Below are 23,298 nucleotides of genomic sequence, written 5' to 3' on the forward strand. Positions count from 1 at the left end.
GTGCTTAGGTTGGCAGGCCAAAAACTAAAGGGCATTACAGACTAAGTGAAAAAAAATTTTTTTTAATTTTTATTTATTGATTATTATTATTTGTGGGGGTTGCTATGCTGGGTCTTTGTCGCTGCATGCAGGCTTTCTCTAGTTGCAGCGAGCTACTCTCTGGGCTTCCCAGGTGGCGCTAGTGGTAAAGAACCCGCCTGTCAATGCAGGAGACAGAGGAGATACGGGTTCGATCCCTGGGTCGGGAAGACGCCCCTGGAGCAGGAAATGACAACCCACTCCAGTATCCTTGCCTGGGGAATCCCCATGAATTGAGGAGCCTGGTGGGCTACAGTCCACAGGGTCGCAAAGAGGCCGACATGGCTGAAGCGCCTGAGCAGGCACGCCCTCTCTAGCTGTGGTGCTCGGGCTTCTCGTTGCAGAGCACGGGTCTAGGGTGCGTGGACTCACTAGTCAGGGCACATGGGCTCCGTTGCCTGTTTCACGTGGGATCTTCCTGAACCAGGGATGGGGCCCATGTCCACTGCATTGGCAGGCAGATTCTTAACCACTGGGCCTCCAGGGAAGTCTGACCAAGTGACATTTGATGAGGTCCATGGGGCAGCAAAGAGTCGGACACGACTAAGCGACTGAGCACACAGCCACAGATATCGTCATTTGGTTCTCCCCACACCAGAAGCTTGGAGACAGGATGCAGGAATAGAGAGATCAGCAGGTGACCCGGGAGCACCGAGGGGAGGTCAGGAAGGAGCAGTCATACCTGGGGGCGGCTGAGGCCACTGCTGTGTCACCAGGGCCTGATCCCACAGAGACTCCTGAGATGGGCACAGAGGCCTTTCCAGAACAGTCCTCCTGAGAGCCTGCGCCCTGCCAGCTGGACTGCCCCCCAGGGCCAGGGCTGCCCTGCACTTGGGATTGAGCAGGCACCGGGAGCAGAGTGGGGGCCACCGGAGGGGGCCACTGGCAGGAAGGGGGAGTCAGAGTCCTCAGGGGACCGGCCGCCACAGCTGCAGCCACACGCCCGCACTGTGGAGGGAGTGTGCGACAGAGTCTGGTCCCTTGCGCTGCTCCCCACGGGCAGCCGCTGTAGCTGGTGGCTTGTGCTTCTCTCCAGAAATAGTGCTGTGAGCACATGCCCTCCCGTGTCCTGCCGTCTTCCTGCTGGGTTTTGTTTTCTTTTTTTAACTCCCTGGCACCTGTTTTTTGGTTTTGTCTTCTTTTGTGTTGTCTTCCACTTAATTGACTATCTTGGCTAAGTCTGGTTTGGGAGCAGTTTTCTAACATTGCACCCCCAAAGGGGAGTGGGGAGAAGAGAGAGGGGAGTGCCCTGTTCTTCTGAGCATAGCGTCCTCTCCTCCAAGGACAGAGTGTTCAGGCGGATATTCTCTTCTTGTAGTCCTAGAAAAGCTGAGTTGGGGGCTGCTGGAGTGTCTCCAGGCCCAGCCATCTGCAATGGCAGGCTCCCGGGAAACCATCCCCTATTAGGGTCTCCTCCAGTGGATGTCGCCTTGGGAGGGTGAGCGGGGGAGGCCTAATGATACTTTCTGCAAACCTCCCTAATTACCAGCCGACATGGATTTTCTCACGGCCTCTGATAGTGCCCCCTGATCATACAGACAGACCTTGGAGATACTGCAGTTCAGATCCAGACCACATCAATCAGGAGATGCACAGTAAAGCGAGGCGCACACACATTCTCTTCGGTTTCCCAGCACTCGTAAAAGTTACGTGTTCACTCTTCTGTTAAGAAAATCCATGAAGTGTGCAACACATTGTGTCTAAAACAACAACGTACTTAGCTTAATTGAAAAGTACCTTCCTGAGAAGTCCCTGGCAGTCCAGGGGTCATGACTCAGTGCTTTCACTGTTGAGGGTCCAGGTTCAGTTCCTGATTGGGGAACTAAGATCCCACAAGCCTCTTGGCATGGCCTAAATAAATAAATAAATAGTTCCTGGTTGCTTAAAAATATCAAAATGATTACAGTCATCACATCCAAGATCACTGATCAGGGACCACCACAACCAATGTAACAGTGATGCACAAGTTTGAAATGTTTCAAGAATTGCTAGAATGTGACGCAGACACAGAGTAACCGGATTCTGCTGGGGAAAATGGTACCAGTAGACTTGCTCGATGCAGGGGTACCACAAATCTTCAATTTGTTTTGAAAAAAAGTGCTGTTATATCTACAAACCACAGGAAAACGAGGTCTGCTTATAAATACCTGATCAGGGAAAACAAGTAGCCCAGGAAGGGGCCAGGAGGTAACGACACCTGGTTTTCAAGGTGATGTGAGGAGGACACGGCTGTGCAGCAGGAAGGTTCTGAGCTGGGGTGAGGGGCGGGTGAGGGCGGGCAGCGACGGTGTGATGACCGAGGGGAGTGGGATTGGGCCAGAGGATGAGATTGGTCTGGAACTGGGGTTGTCAAACTTCTGTAAAGAGCCTGTGATGGTTAATTTTAAGCATCAACTTGACAGGGCCACCAGGTGCCCAGAAAGCTGGTAAAGCATCATTTCTGTCTGTGAGGGCCTTTCTGGCAGGGGTGAGCCTTTGACTTGGTGAACTGAGTAAAGGGCAGGTGCCTCACCAGTGGAGGGGGGGGGGGCACCATCCACGGCCTTCCGCCAGAGCCCAGATAGAACAGCACCGTGCTGGAAGCGGGGCTGTGCTCTTCTGCCCCCGAACATTGCTGCTGCTTGTTCTCAGGCCTTGGAACTCAGACCAGACGCACGCCAGAGGCCCCTGGTTCCTGACCCTTTGACCTGGGACTTAAACGCCATTGCTCCCCTGGTTCTCTGACCCTTGGACTTGGACCAGAGCTAGCTTTCCTGGGCCCCCAGCTTGCAGGTGGCAGATTGGGGGCCAGTCTGCCTTAGTAAATGTCTTTCTCTGTATGTATTGGATTGGCCAAAAACTTTATTCACGTTTTCCCTACGATGTTGTGGAAAAACCCAGGTAAACTTTTTGGCCAACACAAGATAGATAGATAGATAGATAGATAGATAGATAGATAGGTAACCTATTGCTTTTGTTTCTCTGGAGAACCCTGAGCCAGAGAGTAAATATGTTCGGCCTCATGGGCTGTGTGGTCTCCATCAGATACTCAGCTCCGTCTGACTCGCCAGCAGGCCTAAACAGACTATAAGCAGACAGGCAGAGCTGTGCTCCATTGAAACCTTACCGACCCAGAGAGGTAATAGGCCAGATTTGGCCCTTGGGCCATAGATTGCTTTTTCCTCATCAGAATAGACACGGATACGGGAGAGCAGGTGATGCGTCTGCTGCAGTAACTGACCGTCCACCCCACCCCTCAGTCCATCCCATATGCCATCAGTGAGTGTCCCCAGAACACAGTAGTAATGTTCACTGGCAGAGCTGCTCCCCACCAGGGAAATCACACACAGACACACACACCCCTGCAGAATCCCAGGGTCCAAACCACACCTGTGTGCAGCTACCCTGTTTCGCTTTGGAGAGGATGAACTCTAGCATCCCCGGGCCCTGGGGCAGCCCATCCGGTGAACAGAGCATCAGTCTGTGGATGCTGAGTATCATCAGTCTGTGGGTACCAGTCCCATCTCTGCCACTTGACCTATAGAAGGGAGGCGGGGCCAGGGGCCTTCCCCCTCTTCCTCATCTGTCAGGTGGGTTGCAGTCCTGGCCCAGGACTGCTCTGCATTGGCTCAGAAAGTCAGAACTTGCCAGAGAGGAGCACCCTTACCTGCCTCACCTGGTCCCCTGTACTGACTCTGTCATCCTCCCCTTCATTTGTCCCTTGTGCTCTTAGCATGCACTAGGGCACAGCTCTGTGTGAAATGCTTTAGACATGATGTCTCCTTTAAGCCCCACCACAGCTCTGTTGAGTGTAGGGGGTTGTTATCCCCATTTTTACAGACTCGCAAGCCAAGGCAGAGAGTCGGGGAGGCAGCTTGACCCCCAAGCTTGCGTCGTGAGCCCGTGTATCCCTTGTCACACCGCCTGTGCCTCCCGACCTCTGATCTCTCCCACGTTGACTGGTTACTATTGTTGTTTAGTCGCTCCGTCACGTCTGATTCTTTGAGACCCCGTCATGGACTGTAGCCGGCCAAGCTCCTCTGTCCATGGGATTTCCCAGACAAGAATACTGGAGTGGGTTGCCATTTCCTCCGCCAGAGGATCTTCCCAACCCAGGGATCAAAGCCTCGACTCACATCTTCTGCATTAGCAGGCAGGTTCTTTACCACTGAGCCACCTGGGAAGCCCTGGTTTGAATGGGGGCCACCCCAAACATGGGGTGCGAACTCATCCTTGTCTTTGGAGGAACAGCTCCCCACCAGGGGTTGGGAAACAAGACATCTGATCTGTTTAGAATTTCTGTTTCACTGGGGGTGGGGGGTGGCTTGAATGGAGCCAGAGAAATCAAGCCTGGTTTTCTTTTCTCTCCCATCTTGCCCCACGAGGGCGTGAAAACCTTTGATTGTTTTTCTCTCCCAATAATTCCCCACGCCCACCCCAAGGTGCGTGTCGCCCCAGGTCTGCGGCTTCTGAAGAAGCTGCAGCCACACTTCCTGTCTTCCAAGTGAAACGGGGGCAGTAGAGGGCAGCCGGGGGGGACGGGAGACGCAGCCAAGATCCACACCCCACGTGCCGAGAGGCAGCCGGGAGATAAAGCACGTCCAGAGCTTTGTACTTTGCCAGAGACAGGATAATTTACTCTTCCCTCCTCTGGAACTTTGCAAAGGACTCTCTTTAACTCGCTGGGTAGATAAACAGCGTTTGTTGCAGAGGGGACCTCTCCCTACTGATGACTGACTCTTCCCTTCCTCTTCACCTCTGCCTGGGGCTCGTCGATTTTCTTACAGCCCGAATCCTATCTGGCCCTAATTGGGTTTCTTATCACGGAAAGACCTCCCCACCTCAACCCGAGACACCTGTACACACTAAGATACACCCCACGGCAGGACCCATCATGGCCCTCATGTCCAGACTCTCTCCCTCTGCTCCCCCCAGAGCCACTGGAACCAGCTCTCCAGAGGCCATTTCTCTCCGTCCCTGACTCCAGACCCCTCCAGCTCTTGGCTCCCACTGGACTCTCAGCTCCTAAACTTCCTCTTCCCTTCTGCAGTTGAACCGAGCTCTGCACTGGTTTATTCAGCCCCAAACAAATGGCTCCCTCTTACCAATCCATTTCCACCTCTCCCTGCCTCTGAAAACTTGCCAGCCAGCCCGAGCTTGGCTTGTTTTATTGTCATTTTCTTTCCCAGGCTTTTAAAAATCCTGTTTGTCCCAGTCAGTCAGAGTGAGCATCGCCTTCCCGCTCGGCGCCAGTGAGGGACCGTCCACTCCCTGTCTCCCGCCGGCCCCTGGAAGGGCCTCCCAGGCCTTCCTTCAAAGGCCCACGCTGTGGGCTTTCCTCCCGCATCGTCTGCAAGAGTGTGTCAGCTCTCTTCCCCCTGGTGACAACCTGCCGGCTTTTCTTGGAAAGCTCAGATATTGAGGCTGCCCGCTTATCTGAGGCACAATCCAGTCTGAGCCCTCTGGACCAGAGAAGCGGGTCCCTCCTGGGTGTGAGGTGTCAGTCTGGGGGCCTGCCCGGCAGACCCGGCGACCACACTGTCTGCCTCTTCCCAGCCATGAGTAGGGCTCGATGGATGCTCAGGACGCTTGCTAAGGGGATGGAGAGCTTCCTGACGCTGTGGGGGTCCTGGAGCGTTCCTTCTAACGGCAGGTGTCAGAAGTTTCTAGGATCCCGAGCTCTTCAGGAGCTGCTTTCCGTATCTGTCAGCATCTCCTTAGCCTCTTTTTCTGCTCCCTCCCATCACTCGCCTGATGGCTTCCCAGTGGCTGGCAGGCTCCAGTGAGAACCTGAGGAGGGGTTGCAGGAACAGAAGTGGGTTACTGCAGTGGCCTGGGGACGCAGGACAGCAGAGGAAGAAGCCGGGGAACTCCACGGTCAGACAGCCCTGGACATCACCCTGTGGGTTCAGACAGACAGCCCCTCGGGGTCACGTACACTCTGGGAGCTCAGCCTCCATGAACCTCGCTCCCAGCAGTGAATGAGAGCAACAGTCTCCACCCTTTTTGGCACCAGGGACCAATTTCATGGAGACGGTTTTTCCCTGGACCGGAAGTGGGGGAGTGGGGGTTGTTTCAGGATGATTAAGGCACATTACTTTTATTGTGCACTTTATTTCTAATCCAGTGCCACCGCCAATCTGACAGGAGGTAGGGGTCCGCAGCCCAGAGACTGGGGACCCCTGGATGAGAGCTTCCTACAAGGCCCCAGGCGCCCATTTACCTCCCTGAGCTGTGTTTCCTGTTTTCTGGCATCGAGGACCTGGGTCATAAGAGGGACCACACATGGTTTGTTCTGCTGCACACCAGGCGTCGTTAGCCCCATCCTGGGCCCTGGCTACACAGTAGTCCAGTAGGGAAGAAGGACCTTAAACAAAGAGAGAGCAAGATACACGGAAGGATGGAAGTCAGTGACATCCAGGAAGAGGTGTGCCTTGGGTGATGGCAGAGGCAAAGCTAGTGTATGTCAGCGGGCTGGGTGGGAAGCCTTCAGGGTCCTCCACCCGGCAGTCTGTCCCGCTCGCCATTTTGTGAGGCGACAACCAGGCTTATAGGTCTGTGTTGACCTCCAAGTCACTGAGCCCGGGACACATTACAGAAGGCATGTCAGGGCTGTGTAGATACACCTGCCATTTGCCCCTGCACCTGATGGCCCCGGGCTGCTGTGCTTGGCCAGTTATTTTAAGACCATGTTTTGGTTTTTTTGGATTCACACAAGGGTCAGCAAACTAAGGCTCACATGCCAGCCCCCTGAGGCTTCCCAGGTGGGGCTAGTGGTAAAGAGCCTGCCTGCCAATGCAAGACACTCGGGTTCAATCCCTGGGTCAGAAAGGTCCCCTGGAGAAGTGCATGGCAGCCCTTTCCAGTGTTCTTGCCTGGAGAATCCCATGGAGGAGCCTGGCAGGCTATAGTCCATGGGGTCACAAAGAGTCAGACACACTGAAGCAGCTTACCACAGCCCCCTCCCTTTGTTAATAAAGTCTCACTGGCACATAGCTGTTTGTTGACACACTGCAGTGGCAGAGCTGAGAAGCTGTAAAGGCAAAACTATAGACTGTCTGACCCTTCGCAGAGGAAGCGTGTGTACCCCTGGTCAGCCCTCACTTCTTGAGGCCTTTTATTAACCTCTTGGCCCTTCTCAGCTGCTCTGGGACAAGAAATTAGATCAACGAGTTTGCAAAGTAAAAGCAAACAGGCTTTCAGTGGGAGGGGGCAGGGTCAAGGGCCCTCCCATGGGTGACCAGCGGAAGCTCAGTGCGTGGGCTTCCTGGCATCATTCTCTTTTGCCCGTGGGACTCTGCTTCCTTCTGGAGTCTACACGAACGCACGGCAGCATCTCCTCCTGCAGGACGCAGGAGCTGTGTGGCACGGGTGGTGTGCAACTTGCCATGCTCTGAGCCCCCTGCTCCGAGCCCCCTGCTCCCCGCGCCTCTGTCCTCGACCCCTAAGTGGTGGCGTTGACTCGCATCCCATTGGAGCTCCGATTCCTGAACCCGTGCAGGATGCTCTCGCCTTCCCGCCCCTTTTCCTAGAGCTGCTGTCAGGACACTAGAGGCTGGTCTGGATGCCGAGTTGCCACCTTGTGCTTCTCCAGAGAGATGAGAAGGGCCGGGCCTGCAGCCGTGAGGCAGGCATGCTCACTGGTGTGCCCAGCAGCCCCGAGTCGCTCTGTGGCCCATGTTCAGTCTCCCCGGGATGCATCAGGAAGTGGGAGATGCTGTTGGCAGCTGTGGGCTGCTGGTTGGCACTACAGTGGGGGGACCATCAGTGGAGAGTTTCTGATGCCCCCAGTGACTAGAACTTTTCTGCTTAACCACCTGTGCCCCTTAAGATCCCTTCCACACCTTACAAGCTCAACGGAAGTTCTCCCTGTATTTGTAAAATCTGGTTTCTCTTTTTTTTTTTCCTGCACATCCTCCTTGTCTTCATCTACCCACCGTCCACAGTCCCCCGTTAGGACCTTGTGGATCACTGGGAGACCTGTGCCCTTAGCTTAAGGTGTCAGAACAGGCCATGTTAGTTTGGGAGAGTGGTGTGGGCCTGATGGCAATCAACCGGAGGTCATCTGGCTTCGTGACATGCAGTCCTCCCTAGGGTTCTGAGTGTTAAGATGGATCCAGAAGAAATGACGTTGAAGGGTCCCTTCTGTGTGTGTATGGGTGTGGCAGAGGAGGGGGCAGGCACTGAGTGGAGGTGCCAGGGGCTGAGAAGTGGAGTGCCCCCCCCCTTCATTCAGCCTGCTCAGGAGGTCTGGCCGTGACCTGGCAGTGGGCATCATGAGGGCTGTGGGCCAAAGGGCAAGGGGTATCTCTGCCCAGCACACCATGCCCATCCTGGATAGGGGGTCCAGCTGCCTGCCCTGTTTAGCATGGGAACTAACCATACCCTTTCCTGCCTCATAGAGACCCCAGGAGGGTACAATTCTAATCCAGTATGAGAGGGCTCAGAGTCTGGTTGTGAGGGAGTCCTAGGAGTGGTCCTTCTCTGAGTGAGCAGCAGCAGCAATGGGCAGAGTCACCAGGTATCAAAAGGCATCAAGTTGTACCCACGTTTAACACTGACTTCAGACTTCCTGGATGCTCTCACCCTCATTTCCTATTTTCTGCAGTTACCGTGGAAATATCGGGCACCACAGAGACCATTGCAGGAAGTCAGATACGCAGCAGGTTAATTCTTTAATCAGATGTAAGCCCACCAGAAAGAGGCTAGGTTTTAGAAGGTTTTTTTTTCTTTCTTTCTTTCTAATTTTTTCCCCCCTCTTGAATATTTTCTGTACTGAGACTAACACCAAAGGGTGTTAAATTGGTTCTGAATGTCCAGCTCTGGCTGCCCACATTCTTGTAACGATTTCATTAGCCTGAATTATCCACTTTATTTTCTTGTAATGGGATTAGCTGTACTTGAGGCAGCTGAAGACCAGAGGGGGAGAAAGGTGGTGGGGAGAGCGTCCGCCATGTATTCCATTAGCTCAGCCCGGCAGAGGCGTGGAACCCACCAGAGTGCACGCCCCAGGCCGGCGGGCATGTCTAGGAGCTCTCCTTCCAAGAGGAAGAGGGGACACGCGCTGTCCCAGTGGGCTCGCTCGGCCCAAGGAAGACGGAGGAGCCTGGGTCTGGCTGAAGGATGCCTCTTTGGGGACAGTTCTTCTGATTATCTTGTAACACCGGTAGGACACGTGGAGAAGATGGAGCACTGCTGCTATTTTCAGGGCTCCAAGAATCACACAGTCACATCTGGCCCTCTTAACCTCTTCGCCTTGCAGGAAACACCTGGGTTCCCCTCGGGAGGGCCCCTGACCTGCCCCGCCTACTCCTTCTCAGCTTTGACCTGGCACATCATAAGAGCTTGGGAAGGGTCACTCTCTTAGCCCCAGTACAGATCTGTGTGAAGACAGGGGCGTTACTGATAAGACAGCTTCCCTTTCTTCCTTACTTGTGGGACCATGGTGTCAGCAGCCCCTAAAGCTGACGTCAGGTGCAGGGCTAGAATCTGAAGCCACGTCTGACTCCAGACTTAGATTCTTTCAGCGATGCTGTGACTTGGCCCCTCGTGGTCAAAACTAGACTCATTCTGAGCAGTCCCCCACTTGGCATAGTCCCAGGTGAATTTGAGGTTCACCCAAGTGTTCAAGACAAAGACCTTTCACCTGGAGGTGTGTGACTGTCTTACTTCTCTTTCTCTTCCAAATTGGACTTCCCAACTGTGTTCCGTGGAATACCAGTGTCTTGGGAGATGCTCATTTGAAAGGAGGAAAGATTCAATGGCTGGATGAGCTTGAGAAACGCTGTTTTCTCTCTCGCTCTTCTAGATCCTGCTTGAGATATTTTAAAGGCACTGACAAGGTCTGCAGCCAAGAAGCTTGCTGAGTTCTGTTTAGCCAGATCTCTCCTACATGTATTTAATTTCAGAAGTCTTCTTACACAAAATGCCTATGAACATCTTTCAGGACAAATTTGAAAAATGTTGTTTTTTTTAAAGTTGCCTGTTATTTCGAAGTCTTTTTTAAATGGCATTTTCTGCCTGAAGCCTGTACTTGGATCTATCAGACAATGTTCAGTCTGGGGCTGCATCCTGAAGATGGTAAGGCGCAGTTCATTGGTTGCATATGTGCCACCCACGAAGATGTCCATGCCTGGTTAGGTGCTGCATGGCAAATGCAATGGGAAAACCCTCTCGTCCTCAGGGAGCCCAGGGGACCAGGAAGGGTAGGACAGGGGCTCAATCTGGGGTAGTAAAGAGTGGAGGAAATTCAATCACTTGGGAAGTAGACCAGCCCTTCTGATCACTTAGGATCGAATCAGAATAGAACCTACATGTGGGGATGCTAAAAACGGGGAGTCGGGTATCTTTGGCAACTCAGCACTGAAAATGTTTCGACTTTGTTACCAGTATTTGAAAACTCTGTTTCTTCAAAGAGTCCGGACTGCAGACCTCTTTAGAAAAAAGATCTCCCAGCTGGGTGTTTGGGATGGGGCCGAGGGGTCCCTGCCCACTCTGATGGAGCAGTGGTCCTCAACCTGGGCCGGCGCACCCTCATCTGGGGGGCTTGTTACCACCTGGACTGCCGGATCTCCCCCAGTTTCCGATTTCAGAAAGAGAGGAGTGGGCTGAGGCTTTCTGACAAGCCTCCCAGGTGACACTGATGCTACTGGTCCAAGAATCGCCCAGAGTTGGGACTTTGCCAGTTTGCCCCAGCTCTTGGCCCCCTCCTATCATCTGTCTGGCCCCAGAAATTTTTGACTTGAGGGCCAGCATTCTGTCCCTTACATTGTCCTGGCCCTGGCACATCTCAAGATGTTCTTATACACCTTCCTCCCTTTCTCTCTCTCTCTCCCCTGATTATCAGTCCAGCCTGGAAACGACTCAGCCAGGGTCACACAGGCAGCGAGGGCAGAGCCAGGCCAGGGCCCCTCCACCAGAACCTCTCTGGAGAGTCTGGGTTCTGCCTGGAATGCAGGCCCTGAATCTGATTCAGAGATACCATTTAACTGCTCATCCCCGAGAGGGTCACGCCTGCCTGCAGAGGACCCTGTGAAAGGCTATTGAGAAAAGCTAAGCGCTATCCTCCACACCTCCTTTCTCCCTTTCTTGGAAACCAGGCCATTCTTCAGCCTCCAAGAGGCAAGAATGAAAGGACTACTGCGCTGATGGTGATAAGGTAACCTTTCTACATCCAGCTCTCACCGTGATGAGTGGTGAGTAATTGGAAAAGTTCACTCTAAAAGGCACTCTTTAAAAAGCGAGCAAGAACAAAAGAAGGAGGAACAACTCTGAGCTTAAATATGCCGCCACGAACCGACTCCCAAACCCATTGCCTGCCCCCTCCCCACCACCACCCCCCACGACAGAGTAGAGGCCCGATTGGGGTCAACACACACCTTTATAACCTTTTGGGGGAGCGGTCACTGCAGGTGGAGCCTCGCACTGAGACCCTCTACTCCTGGCTGCAGCTTGGCCAGGGTTGTCTGGAGGGAATGATGTCGTTGCTCTCTGACCCAGCAGGGCAGAATTCTGAACCCCATTGTCTGGGCTCTGGTCCCTTGGTGAGTAATCCTGCCCCCGCCTCCCCCCACCCCCGTTTTGCCACTGTTACTCACTCCCTGCAGTTGAAGGAATCCCTTTGGCTACTTTGGAAGGAGCGTGGACCTCCAGGGGCCAAACGCTCCTTGTGATACCGTGTGGTTGTGGAACATGAGAGAGTGTCCTGAGGACAGAAGGACTGTGTGTCCTGGCCTGGCCCCAGACATACTGATGTCTGTCGCAGTAGCGTATGCCTCGTGTGAGATGATCAGAGCGAAGGAGGGGGACCTGGCGCTCACCGAGGACTCGGTCAATGTCAAGTGAGTGTTTTTGTGAATGTTTACAGGGTGTTTTCTGTGGGCTAGGCACAGGCCAAGGTTCCGCAGACGCAACAGAGACTAGACCCCGCTGTTTTAGAGTGTTCTTTCATCTCTTGTGGTTCTTTCTGAACGGCAAGGGAAAGACAGGTAAACAAGCCATTCCAGACAGTGCTCAGGAGCGACAGAGAGTGGCTGGTGCGGCAGAGGAGCAGCGTTAGAGTCTGGGTTCTGCCTGGAACGCAGAAGGCCTCATTGAGAAGGTGGCATTCAAGCTGAGACTGGATGACAAGAGGGTCGATCATGGGAACAGCTCAGCACTGAGAGTTCTGGGTTATGGGAAGAGCAGGGTCGTAGGTTCTGAGGCTAGGCCAAGCTTGGTGGCTTCAGGAGCAGGAGGAGAGCCAGAGTGGTCAGGTTAGCCTCCGTTTCCCAGTTTATGAGTCCAGAGGATTGGACGAGGCAGCCTCGGCTAAAGGCTTTGCTCTGTACACATTCCAGAAGCTGGAGGTTTGGGTGATGGGTCGTGTTGCCCGGCCTCCCTCGGTTGCAGAAACCCACCTGTCCTAGATGGAGGGATGGGTTTGTCCTTAGGTATCCATTCAGCCCATCTGTCCCTCTATCCTGCTTCAGCTGGGGCCCTTAGCATCATGGCAACTCAGTAAGGAGAGGCAACATGAGACGGGACGCCGGGCGAAGCAGCTGCCAACCTGCCACATTCACTTATCTGGTGGGAACTACTCCGTGGGTCCCTGAATTCACGGACGGACTCTTCATCAGCATGCGGGAACAGAGGGAGAGTGGTGAGCAGAGATCAGAAGCCCCAAGCTGTGGACACTAAGCAGTTGAGATGGGAAGGGGATTGATCCCAGAGTCCTCTTCTTAGACCCTTGGGCAGTGGTGGGGGAGCTCACCCCCTGCCTGTAGCTCTCACCTGCCAGCCCAGGATCCCTAAGAACAAAGTTGATGTCTGGCACACCCTCACCTCTCACCTGGAAGCTTGCACAAAGAGCCCTTTGGCCAATTATTGATAGACAAGACAGACCACGCAAATGCCCAGTGAGCAGAGGCTCAGGGACAGACTGCCCACTTGGAGTTCAGCCTGGCTTGTGACCACCTGTGGGACCTTGAACAGGTCACTTCACCCCCTGTTGTAGGTAATGACTCAGGGGTGACCTTGGAGAAATCACATAGTTTGAGCCTCAGTTTTTTCCATCTATAAAATGGGCACAGCAGTGCCTACATCATGAGGCTGTTGTGAGATCATGTGCAGCCCATGTTTAACACGCTGCAGGGCACGTGTCACTGAGAAGGACTGTAGGAATGGATGGATATGTCATGTGTGTTAGAGAATTGCTGGTGGCAGTGGTATACTGGAAAGGCTTCTAATACCAAGAGATTTAGCCCTTTTTTTCTTGGCTCTAGAAGAAACAGAAAGAAGCCTGCAGTTTATTCTTATCACAAAACCAGCCCTTCATCTCTTTCTTGTTCAGACCACAGTATTGTTCCAATTCTGGATCCCTTGGGTGGCAGCTGATTTCTGCCCCCTCACCCCCGCCCCCGCCCACTCAGTAATGCCTTGAGCACAGGTGGAGAGATGTCAGACTTCCCCCACGTGACTCAGCATTTCTGCTGGGACACTGGTTCCTCCAGTGGATCCACATAGGAGAGCAGTAAGGACTTGTGTCCTGGGAGCAGAAGGGCCGAGGCTCCCTAGGGCGTGCCTGACCTCCACTTGGTGTCAGCGTGCAGGGCGGAAGGTTAGCCTTGCATGAAGCCTCCAAACCCAGTCATCAGAGTAGCTACAGAATCATCAGGTTCAGCATCTCTGGAGGGCTCTCTCTCTCTCTTGTCTCCCCATCACTTCCTTCCCCTCCCCAACCCATCCCATCACTTCAGTGGAGGAGAAGAGGCTGCTTCATCCTTTTCAGTAGCAGAGCCAAAAATACCCCCCCACTCCCCACCCGCCGAGCAAAGTTGCCATCCAGGACTGCAGCAGGTCTCGTCACAGAGCCTCAAGGGAGAGGATCCCTACACACATGCACACACACACGCATGCACACACACACACACACATGTTGTGTCTACATTCAGACCTTGTGTGCAAACAAATTTGCATGCCTGGACTTGTTTATGAGGCCCAGGCATAATTGGCTTGCCTCGCTCCACACCTCAGCGCCCCCTCCCACCTCCCCTCCCCCCTCCCCCAACCCCCACTGCACCTCGAAAGAAACGAGAACCGTGACAACAAACTCCAGTTGTTGAAAGCCCACGAATCCCCTACCAGCCATGCGCTCCCCCGGCGTGGCGGAGACGGGGGTGGGGCTGCGGCGTGGGGGGAGTGATGGGTGAACTCGAGGTGAATGAAATAATTGGAAAAGTGAGGTGTGAGTTTGTTACTGAAGTGTGAGCGTGGTGGGGGAGGGAAGGCGGGCCATGTTTAAAAGCCCGGTATGTCCTCTTTATTCACAGCTTCTGATACAGTAATTGCTATTTTGTGGTTTCTATTATCTACACAGTAGGGAGCATCCGTGTCTCCTTCCCAAGCGGTAGAGTCTGGGCTTGGGTAGGGGCGGGTGGGAGGGTGGGGTTCCTGGGTGCCCCGTCATCGTCTCCCTCTCTGGTTCCCTGGTGGCCCTGCCCAGCCTCACCCAAGCCTCTGCTCCCAGGAGACACACACAACTTCCTGCAAAGGCCGCTCTTACACATGGCTCCGTGGGCTTTGCTGTCCGATAAGAACCTTAATAATGGTTGGTATTTATATATCGCTTATCTCCAAGGAGCTAAAGGTACTTCATTGATTTTCTCCGCCGCCCCCCCACCACCCCCCACCCCACCACACCAACCTTTTTTCTTTTTCTGTTTTAATTCCCTTTCAGTATCTCTCTGAGATCATTAGTATCGGCTTTATTTTCTCCCACACAGTAGTTTCAACCAAAGCCATCCACGTCCCCAGCAGCCTTTCTCCGCCAGGAGCAAAAGCTGGCTTGGGTTTCGCATCCCGGGCCGTGGGGCTTAGGCGGGCCACTTGGCCTCTTTGGCGCTTTAAGTTTTCTCATCTGTAAAAACAGGAGGCAGCGACCCTTAACCCACAGTTGTTGTACCTGGAAACGGTATGTTTAAAAGCCCTAGCACGTCACACGCACTCTGTTGGTCGCTGGGGTGACAGCCACAATGACAGTGTCTTGACACTCCAGCCATTCATTCTGGGGCTTCACAGGTAGCGGTTCTAAGATCTAAGCCTAATCTTCCAGCTGTTTCAGAAGCCCGCCCTCTCTCTTGTCACATTCTCAGAAGGAAGGAACAGACGGGCCCACCATCGCCCCTTCCCAGTCCTCCAAAGGATGCTGGGGTTCTGTCTCTCAGTCAGGTCTGAGTCTTTTACAACCCCATGGACTGTAGAGCACCAGGCTCCTCTGCCCATGGGATTCTCTGGGCAAGAATACTGGAGTGCAGGGCCATTTCCTCCTCCAGGGGATCTTGATGGCCCAGGGATCAAACCCATGTCTCCCGCATTGCAGGCACATTCTTTACCATCTGAACCACCGCAGAAGCTCCCACCACCCCCCCCCCCCAAAGAATAGTTTTGGTTTTGTTTTTTAAGCTCCTCAGATCCTGGGACAGCATTTCCTTGGCCATGCAGATGTCTGTCTGGACAGCCCAAACGGGCTGTGACCTCCCCATCAGCCCACCATCTCCCTGGGACAGGACCCCATCTCCCTGGTCCCTGCCCTCATCCCTTATGGATTGAGGCTCCTCTTCCATCCAGGCTTTCCCAGCCGAGCTCTCATATCCCACTTTTCCAGGCCACGTGAGCATGGCTCCTTCAGCTTCTCTCCATCAGCTTTATTCTCCACCTTTTAATTATTTTCCTCGCCTTTCTCCGGACCCTCAGCTGCTTACCATGCATAGGGCGTCCACAGCTTGCAGTGCTCTGCGGAGAGGGAGGAATTAACCTCACCAGTCTCTCCCTCTGTCTGTCTCTCATGCACGTGCATGCGCACACACACATGTGCGCACGTGTGAGCTCCCCTGAAAGGAGCCAGGCACAGGAGGTTGGAGCACCTGTGGGCAGACGCAGGGGGTTTGCACACAGTACAGAGGTGGAAGGAACTGGAACTCAGTCAGCCGCCCTCACTGCGATCTCAGGCAAGTCACTGGACCCCTCAGAGCCTACACGGGGCAATCCTTGCCCCCTCCTACACTTAGCTTTCCTGCTTCACGCCAGATAGGACCACACCCCAGGGACAGAAAGTCCCCGCTCCTGAAAGTGGTCCCCTCCAGATAACTGAAGGAGGTGAAACACTGGGCAGTGGAGAGAGCTCCGGGTTCATGTCAAGACAGTCCCCGGCTCACTCTCCAGCCCTGCTGCGTACTCGCAAGAAGCACTTGCCTCCCTGAACCTCAGTTTCCTCATCTGTAAAATGGGCATGGTGAGACCAATGATAATGAATGTTTGTGCTATTGGTGTGTGTACCCCGTGGCCTGGTTCCTCCACCCTCCAGGTTTGGGTGTGATGTCCCTAGTGGTCGTGTCCCCCTTCCACCAGGGGTACTGTTTCTTCATTCCAAAACTACCTTCAGACATCCACGCTGAGCCAGGCCCGGGGTGCCTAGCCACAGATCCAGTGATGAGCAAGATAGAAAGATGTGGTTTCTGCTCTTGCAGAGCTGGGTTCCAGGCTCAGAGGGAAGCAGAGAATTACTCGGGTGTCCGCATGGCAGCACCCTGAAGCACAGTGGGCCCTCGAACCCCAAGCAGGTCAGCCAAGGCTGTTGCCTTAAGTCAAAGCCTAAAAGAGCCTGGAAGCTGGGGCAGGAGTGGAGGGCCGGGCGGAGAGACCAGCACACCTATAGGCTGTGTCTGTCCAACGCCCAGCATGGCCTGGACACATAAGGGTGCTTGCCAAGACCCCCCTGCGCCAAGAGCCTTCTCAGACCAGGTTTGGATCCATCCGGTGCTCCTGCCCCTGCAGCCCCCGTGGCTTTCTGAAGAACTTGGGGCCAAAGGGCTGCTTATATTTACCAGAAGGGGCCTACCAGAAAGTGTGTGTATCCCCTGCCTTCCGTGTCCAAGGCCAGCCCTGGAGGAGGCGCTAGGGCTTCGCTGGAGAAAGAGGCAGCGTGTCTGTTGCGGGGCGCGTCGGCCTTTAGGTGGCAGAATAAAGCAGGGCTTGTGGACTGGGCTCCGCTGGGCGCTCTCCCACCTCACCGTCCTGCGCAGCCCCACCTGCCCAGCCCCCGGGCCCTTCCAAGTCGGCCATGAGCCCCAACTGGGGGTGGGGGTGTGGGGGGTGTTGGGAAGACTGACAGGGTGCCCCCCAGCCCCTCCGCTTCCGGCAGGCCAGCCTCCTCACCAGCAGCAACCCCCCCACCCCCTGCTCAGAGAGAGGCCAGGAGGGGGAGCGAAGCGGCCGGGCGCGCGCCAGGGAGACGTGCAGATTCATTTTGAGGCCTCATAATGCCGCATTTACACACCATCCTGCCTCCAGAAATTGGGCTGGCCGATGCCTGGTCATGCTGGCAGGGCCGCGGGTTAACTCCTCGGATTTAGCTTAGATCATTTCACGAGAGCTTACGGCCTTTACTGTGTTTTTTTTCGCCCAATCGGTCTCTGGCCCTGAGGCGTCCTAGACCGTCGTGGGTAGGCGCGTATGCCCTGGCACCTGCAAGTGTGTGTAGATTTTCAAATAAAATAATACCTCTCTTCAGATGCCGCACACATTAAATATTTATCGGCAGCAATCTTGTCTGTATATGTTTGATAAACCGACCTGAGGATGGGGTGGGGGCAGGGGGAGTGGGACAGGGTAAAAGCAAGGGAGGCCCCATCCTTTTGTCCCGGAATTTCTCAAAATTATCCTTTGGGGGCAGGGGGTGGAAAGGAGGGGAGGGGCTGGGGGGATGGCCAGGGACCGTGTTTACCTGTCTGATCCCTGTTGGGAGGGGGCGGGGGGGGCGAGCCATTTTCTCCTCCAGCACTTGGCCTGACTTCGCTTAGCATATATCAAAACTCAGAGGCAGGTGGGAGAAGTGGAGTTCAGAGGGTGTGGCTGTGTGTCATTCAAGCGCCAAGCACTGAAGAGGCATTTCAGGTCTCGTGTCTGGGATCAGGGACTCATCCTGCGTACACAGTGCGGCCGTGGAGCCGATTTCAGGTCAGGAGACTGTGCTGACCCCGAGTCCGGGGGCCCCCGGCGCGCACACATGAGCAAGCCCTGGCTGGTCAGATGTGCAGGAGGCTGGATCCTCGCCCCCCGCTTGCTGAACATTTACCCCTGCCCTCCAACTCCCCAGGGGCAAAGGGAGGATGAGTGTGTCCACCCATTAGAAAGGAAGAGAAAAGTCTCCATCAGCCAAGTCGTCCCCGCTGCCGGCATGATGACCAAGGCCTGAAGGGAGGAGGCCACCCACGTCCCCCCGCCAGGGCACATGCTGGCCAGCGGGGAGCCGGCACTGACCTGAGTGTGTGCACACCTGTCTGTGCACACGTGTGTGGTCTGTAAGCACCCCACTCTTCTGGCTGGCAAGGATCAGCGAGTGGGGATCGGTCCTGGCCCACCCTCATGTCTGCCCCTGACCCGGCTCCAGTCCAGGCAGTTCTGAAACTCGCATGTTTTTGTTCCAGCACCTTTGGGGAGCTGAAGACTGTCCGCTTGCCGAAGAAGGTGACCGGGACCGGCACGCACAGAGGCTTCGGCTTCGTCGACTTCCTCACCAAGCAGGACGCGAAGGTGAGACCAGAGTCCCTCCCACCCAGCTTCTCCTTTCTGGGCCATTTTGCCAAAGAAGCAACAAGGCCTCTTAACAGATGTGGGTGCCCCTACCCACCCCCCGCCGATGTGGGTTTCCTCTCCCCTCCTCCCCACAACCCTGCTAATTTGTATGATGTCCTTGGAAGAGAAGACCCTGGGTTTTGTGTTGGAGGAAGGGGCAGTTCAGGGTCCCGGCTACTGCAGGTCAGACGGCAAGCATGGGAGACAGTGTGGAGAGTGTGGAGGGGAGCCGGTGGGTGGCACTCAGTGAAGAGGCCACCAGACAGCCCAGTGGGAACCCCTGGGGTCACCTCTATGCCCACTTCTTCCCACTGGTGCCTGGGACTTCTGTTCTGTGCTGGTTTCAGGTCAGGCCAGGCAGGCGCTGCTGTGTGTAAGCACGGGTGCAGAGCTACTTGGAGAGAGCTTTTATTTTTGAAGCAAGGCGGCCTCTCTGGGTTTGGGGCTTGGTGCACGGGGGTCCTGAGTCCTCATCCTCTCTCCCCAGCAGCAGAGAGGGCAGAGGCTATGTGACCCAGGGTTCATTCAGCTGTGTCCGTGGTCGCTGGGCCGTGGCGCCGTCACCGTGGGCTCCCTCTGTGAGCCGTGCCGCAGCCCACCCGCCCCCACCCCGGCCTGTCTTCCCTTGAGGGCTCAATGCAGCAGGGCGCAGCTCACACTGAGGGCTGGCACGTGCCCTGCCTGCGACAAGGCATCTTTGGAGAAGCAGGGTGTTAGTTGGGAGCATACCCATTGGCCTGCTGCAGGGGTGGAGCTGGAGGTGGCAGCTCAGGGACACAGCTGCGGCCTTTGTGGGCCCTGGGAAACATGCAAGGCAGAGAGGGTGCCCTGGGACCCCAGCAAGCCTGCCAGCCAGCCACCTTTGTCTCTCAGCGTCTTGAACTCAAGTGCCTGCTTTGTTGACACGTGGCCATGTTTGTCCAGACATCTGCTCCTCTTTCTTCTCGCCTGGCAGCCCTTCCCTTGCCTCCCGTCCTCGTGGCAGGAGAGACCGCACCCCCTGCTTGCAGCCGGCCCACGCACGGCCTTGACACTCACCATAAGGGGTGCACCTGTGGGGGGGCCCCACGCTGGCTGGGCGGGAAGCTGGGAACAGCATGTCCAGAGCACAGCTCCTAATGGCTGGCCGCTCTGCTTTCCCAGCTCTGCCCTGTTCCTCAGTCTCCTCGTCTGTAAAAAACGGGGTGATGACAGGTCCCATGGTCACAGAGTGAAGGGAGATGGTGACACGGGTCCTGGCACATGGTGCTCATTCATGCCAGCCCAGGTGCCTTCAGGACCACCAGCTCTCCACCCGCGGACAGGAGAGGAGAGGCCTGCAAAGTAGTGCTTCTCCACTGCGTCCATCGAGCCCTGAGCTTCCGTGTTTGTGTAGAACCGCCGTCATCTGCTCTTTGTCAGGGAGACTGTGACCAGAGGAGAAATGAAGGGGCTTCACTCCTGGTCCCTGAATCACATCTTTTATTCAGGGACAGTTGGGTTTCCCAGGTTGCTCAGTGGTAAAGAATCTGCCTGCCAATGTAGGAGAGGCAAGAGATACAGTTTCAGTTCCTGGATCAGGAAGATGCCCTGGAGGAGGGCATGGTAACCCACTCCAGTCTCCTTGCCTGGAGAATTCCATAGACAGAGGATCCTGGTGAGCTACAGTCCATGCGGTCGCAAAGAGCCAGACACGGCTAAAGCTACTTAGCATGACACGGCACAGCAGGGCTGGCCATCAGGGCACAGACTCTACAGCCAGGATCCTAGCACTTACCTGCAGTATGACCTTGAGGGGGGGTCCTACATGCCTCAGTTAACCCCGTATAAAACAAGAACGGGACTTCCCTCATCCTGTTGTCGTGAGGTTTGGATGAAGTGATAGTCTCAGAGCGGGATTTGGCCTCTGAGAGCTCTGTGTGTTAACTGCAGTGAGGAGGAGGATGGTGAGGGTGGTGGTGGTGATGATTTGAGAAAAAGGCATAGAAGGAGCAAAGAAAAAAGTTGTCAGCACTCCTCCAGCTGGAAGCCGAGGCCTCTCCCCAGAGCTTGACGGCAGAAATAACGTGGCTCTCAGGGCCCAAAGGGTGGGACCAGACGTGAGCTCCCAGCCTTGAAATTCCACGTGCCCCCCGTCCCCAGGACACAGTCAGTATTGCTTTGTTCCCTGGGATTATTAGAACGGGGCAGGGAGGCGGGGGTCCGCAGGTGGGCAGGGCAGTGCCAGCGCCTCGCACTGGAGGCCAGGCTGCAAATGTTCTCTGCCAAGCCCAGCACAGCCCTCTGCCGATTCATGGAGGTGGCTCCTCCTCCCCCCGCACCCCCGCCCCCGTCCCTTCTCTCCCTTCCATCCTGGGCTCCAGGAGGAGAAAGGGCAGCTGAGGACAGCAAGGATGCAACCCCACACCCCTCCGGGATTGGCTCTCACTGCACCTCACCTCACACAGGCGGCAGCCGGGCTCCTGAGCTGTCCGTCCCCGATGTCCCCATCTCTCAGGCCCTTTGTGCCGCCGAGGAGCAAGCTGGTCTGCCGTAAAGTCTGCACCCGCCAGGAGCGCGCCTCTCCTGCAGAGACCCCTTTGCTCTTTTTGCTTCCCGGAGAAGCCGCCGTGCCTTCTCCCTCTCTTTCTCCCCGTCTGTCTGAAGAACTTTATTGTCTCCCGAGTGGAACATTTAGCGCTCTCCACTGACCCATAGCGCTGTGCGCGCTGCCTGTCGGTGAATAGGATTCTGAATATTGTAAATACCTGGTTAGCTCAAGGGTGGGCGTGAGTTTGAAGAGGGAAAGCAACGCTGGAAGGAGACATTGAGTTAGAAAACCCCAGAGATCCTTTTTTTTCCTTCTCCAAAGACAGCACTCATGGGAATCCCAGGGCTGGCAGAGGGGCCTCCCGGGACCTCTCCCCCTCCCCCATTTCTCAGAGCAAGCACCCTCCTGACCCCAGCGGTTCTCCCTTTGAAGACCTGCTTTAGAAACCCTTTCCAGGTCTTGACTGACCCCTGGCCATTCGGCTCCCTCACCAAGGGCTTCATTTCATCCCCGTTTTTCTCTCCCACGTGAAGGTGAGCAGTCAGGCACTGTCTTGGCATCAGCAGTGACTGAACCTGGAGATGTAAGCCTCCCACAGGGACCCCAAGAAGTCCTCAGACAGGAGAAAAGGCAAAGAGGAGGAAAAAAGGGGGAGGGGGACTCCTACGAGGGGCAGAGGCGAGGAGGAAGTAAAGGCCGATCGCAGCACCTTGGGTCCGGAGAGCAGTGAGGAGATGAGGGCTGTGAGCCCAAGTGTGTGACTCTGGGCACAGGGCTGCTCCCTGGCACCAGCTGGTCCACTTCACCAGCTGGCAGAGGAGAGAGTTAGGCTCCCCAGTCAGTCCCCAGAGGTATGCCCCCAGCACCCAGGTCTCTCTTTGGGCCCCAAGCACCAGCCATCTGCGTCCTCCCCACACCCAGGGATTCTCAGTCTTCTGACCTTGCTCCATGACCCCGTGTTCCAACCCAGCATATCCTGGGGAACTCCATTATCTGTCTGCCCCTCACTCCCAGGGTCAAGCACACACCCCCAAACAGGAAAGAGAATGCTATCACGAGGCTCCACGGAGAGCTCAGGGTAACCAGGCAACTGAGGACAATAGTCAGAGGCTCTAGAGACGGCCGGGCAGGCTTTGTGTGTGACACGTCCGCGGCACACGCATTGTCTCATCCCAACCTGCGGCAACCCCGGAATGCAGGAGGGGTTTGCATTAACTCGCTTCCCGGTTTCTCCGAGCACTGGCTAAGCTCTGTGCGTAGAGGGCCGTGGGAAGCCGGGACCTGGCTCTCGCTGAGATGCTAAACTGGGGGTGGGACCTGGCCGTCAGCCCCTATCACAGGCTCCCGAAACTGGCAGGTTCTCCCAAACCTAGGGCATTTCACCAGCCCCTGATGCCCCAGGCATAAATGTCAGCCCGTCTGGGGACTGCTTATTATCTGAGCCTCCAGGTGCAGTGAGCCTGCCTGTCTCAAAGAACCTTCCCCCACGTGCTGGAAAGAAGCAGGGATAAAGGTTGGTGAGAGCAGACGGGAAGTCCCAAATTCAGTGGTCTTCTCCCATGGCCTGGGTCTGCCCTTTCATGTTGGGGTGTTTGTAGTGTCTCAGGCTCACACAGTTCTCTGGGCCCTGATGATGTTTCTGGAAGGGGAGCCCCTTGGCACCGATTTAAAAAGCACCATCCACTTCTAAAAGCCCATCTGGGCATTCGCACGCATCGGCTTAAGGAAGCCATTTGACAGATGGAAAAACTAAGGTTCAAAGGGATGGGGCCACTTGGCCAGAGCTGAGAAACCCCACATGTCCATTTGATTCCAAAACCCACGTGTTGGCACTTCCTCCCTTCATTCACATATTCACTTACAGCGAGTGTTGGCTGCAACCAGATGGTGTGCCCAGCCCCTCTGCCCCACACCCCCAACCAGCCCCAACCCCCCTAAAGAAAAGGACTCACCAAGTAGACATTTTGGAGGAAGGCCAAAAGGCTGGGCCTTAAATCATCTCTTGGGAACAGGCCCAGGATGGAATCAGCTCCTCCAGGGGCCCCAGAGAAGTAGCGGGCATCCCTTTAGCGGCCTCCACAGCCCCAGTCTCCATCCAGCCCTCCCAAGCCTTGGAGGAG

The 23,298-nt window shown here is 55.4% G+C and overlaps 1 protein-coding gene across 2 annotated transcripts in view; it reads left to right on the forward strand.

Annotated features, from left to right (window-relative positions):
• RBM19 (RNA binding motif protein 19) overlaps positions 1-23,298 on the forward strand; it is a 121,431-nt gene that overhangs the window by 67,467 nt on the left and 30,666 nt on the right. For both annotated transcript variants that reach the window (XM_068989965.1, XM_068989964.1), the window contains one exon: positions 18,522-18,627. In XM_068989965.1, the coding sequence (XP_068846066.1) occupies positions 18,522-18,627 (106 nt within the window). The remainder of the gene's footprint in view (positions 1-18,521; positions 18,628-23,298) is intronic.

Source organism: Capricornis sumatraensis, chromosome 17 (genome assembly GCF_032405125.1).
Source record: "Capricornis sumatraensis isolate serow.1 chromosome 17, serow.2, whole genome shotgun sequence".
Taxonomy (NCBI): Eukaryota; Metazoa; Chordata; class Mammalia; order Artiodactyla; family Bovidae; genus Capricornis; species Capricornis sumatraensis.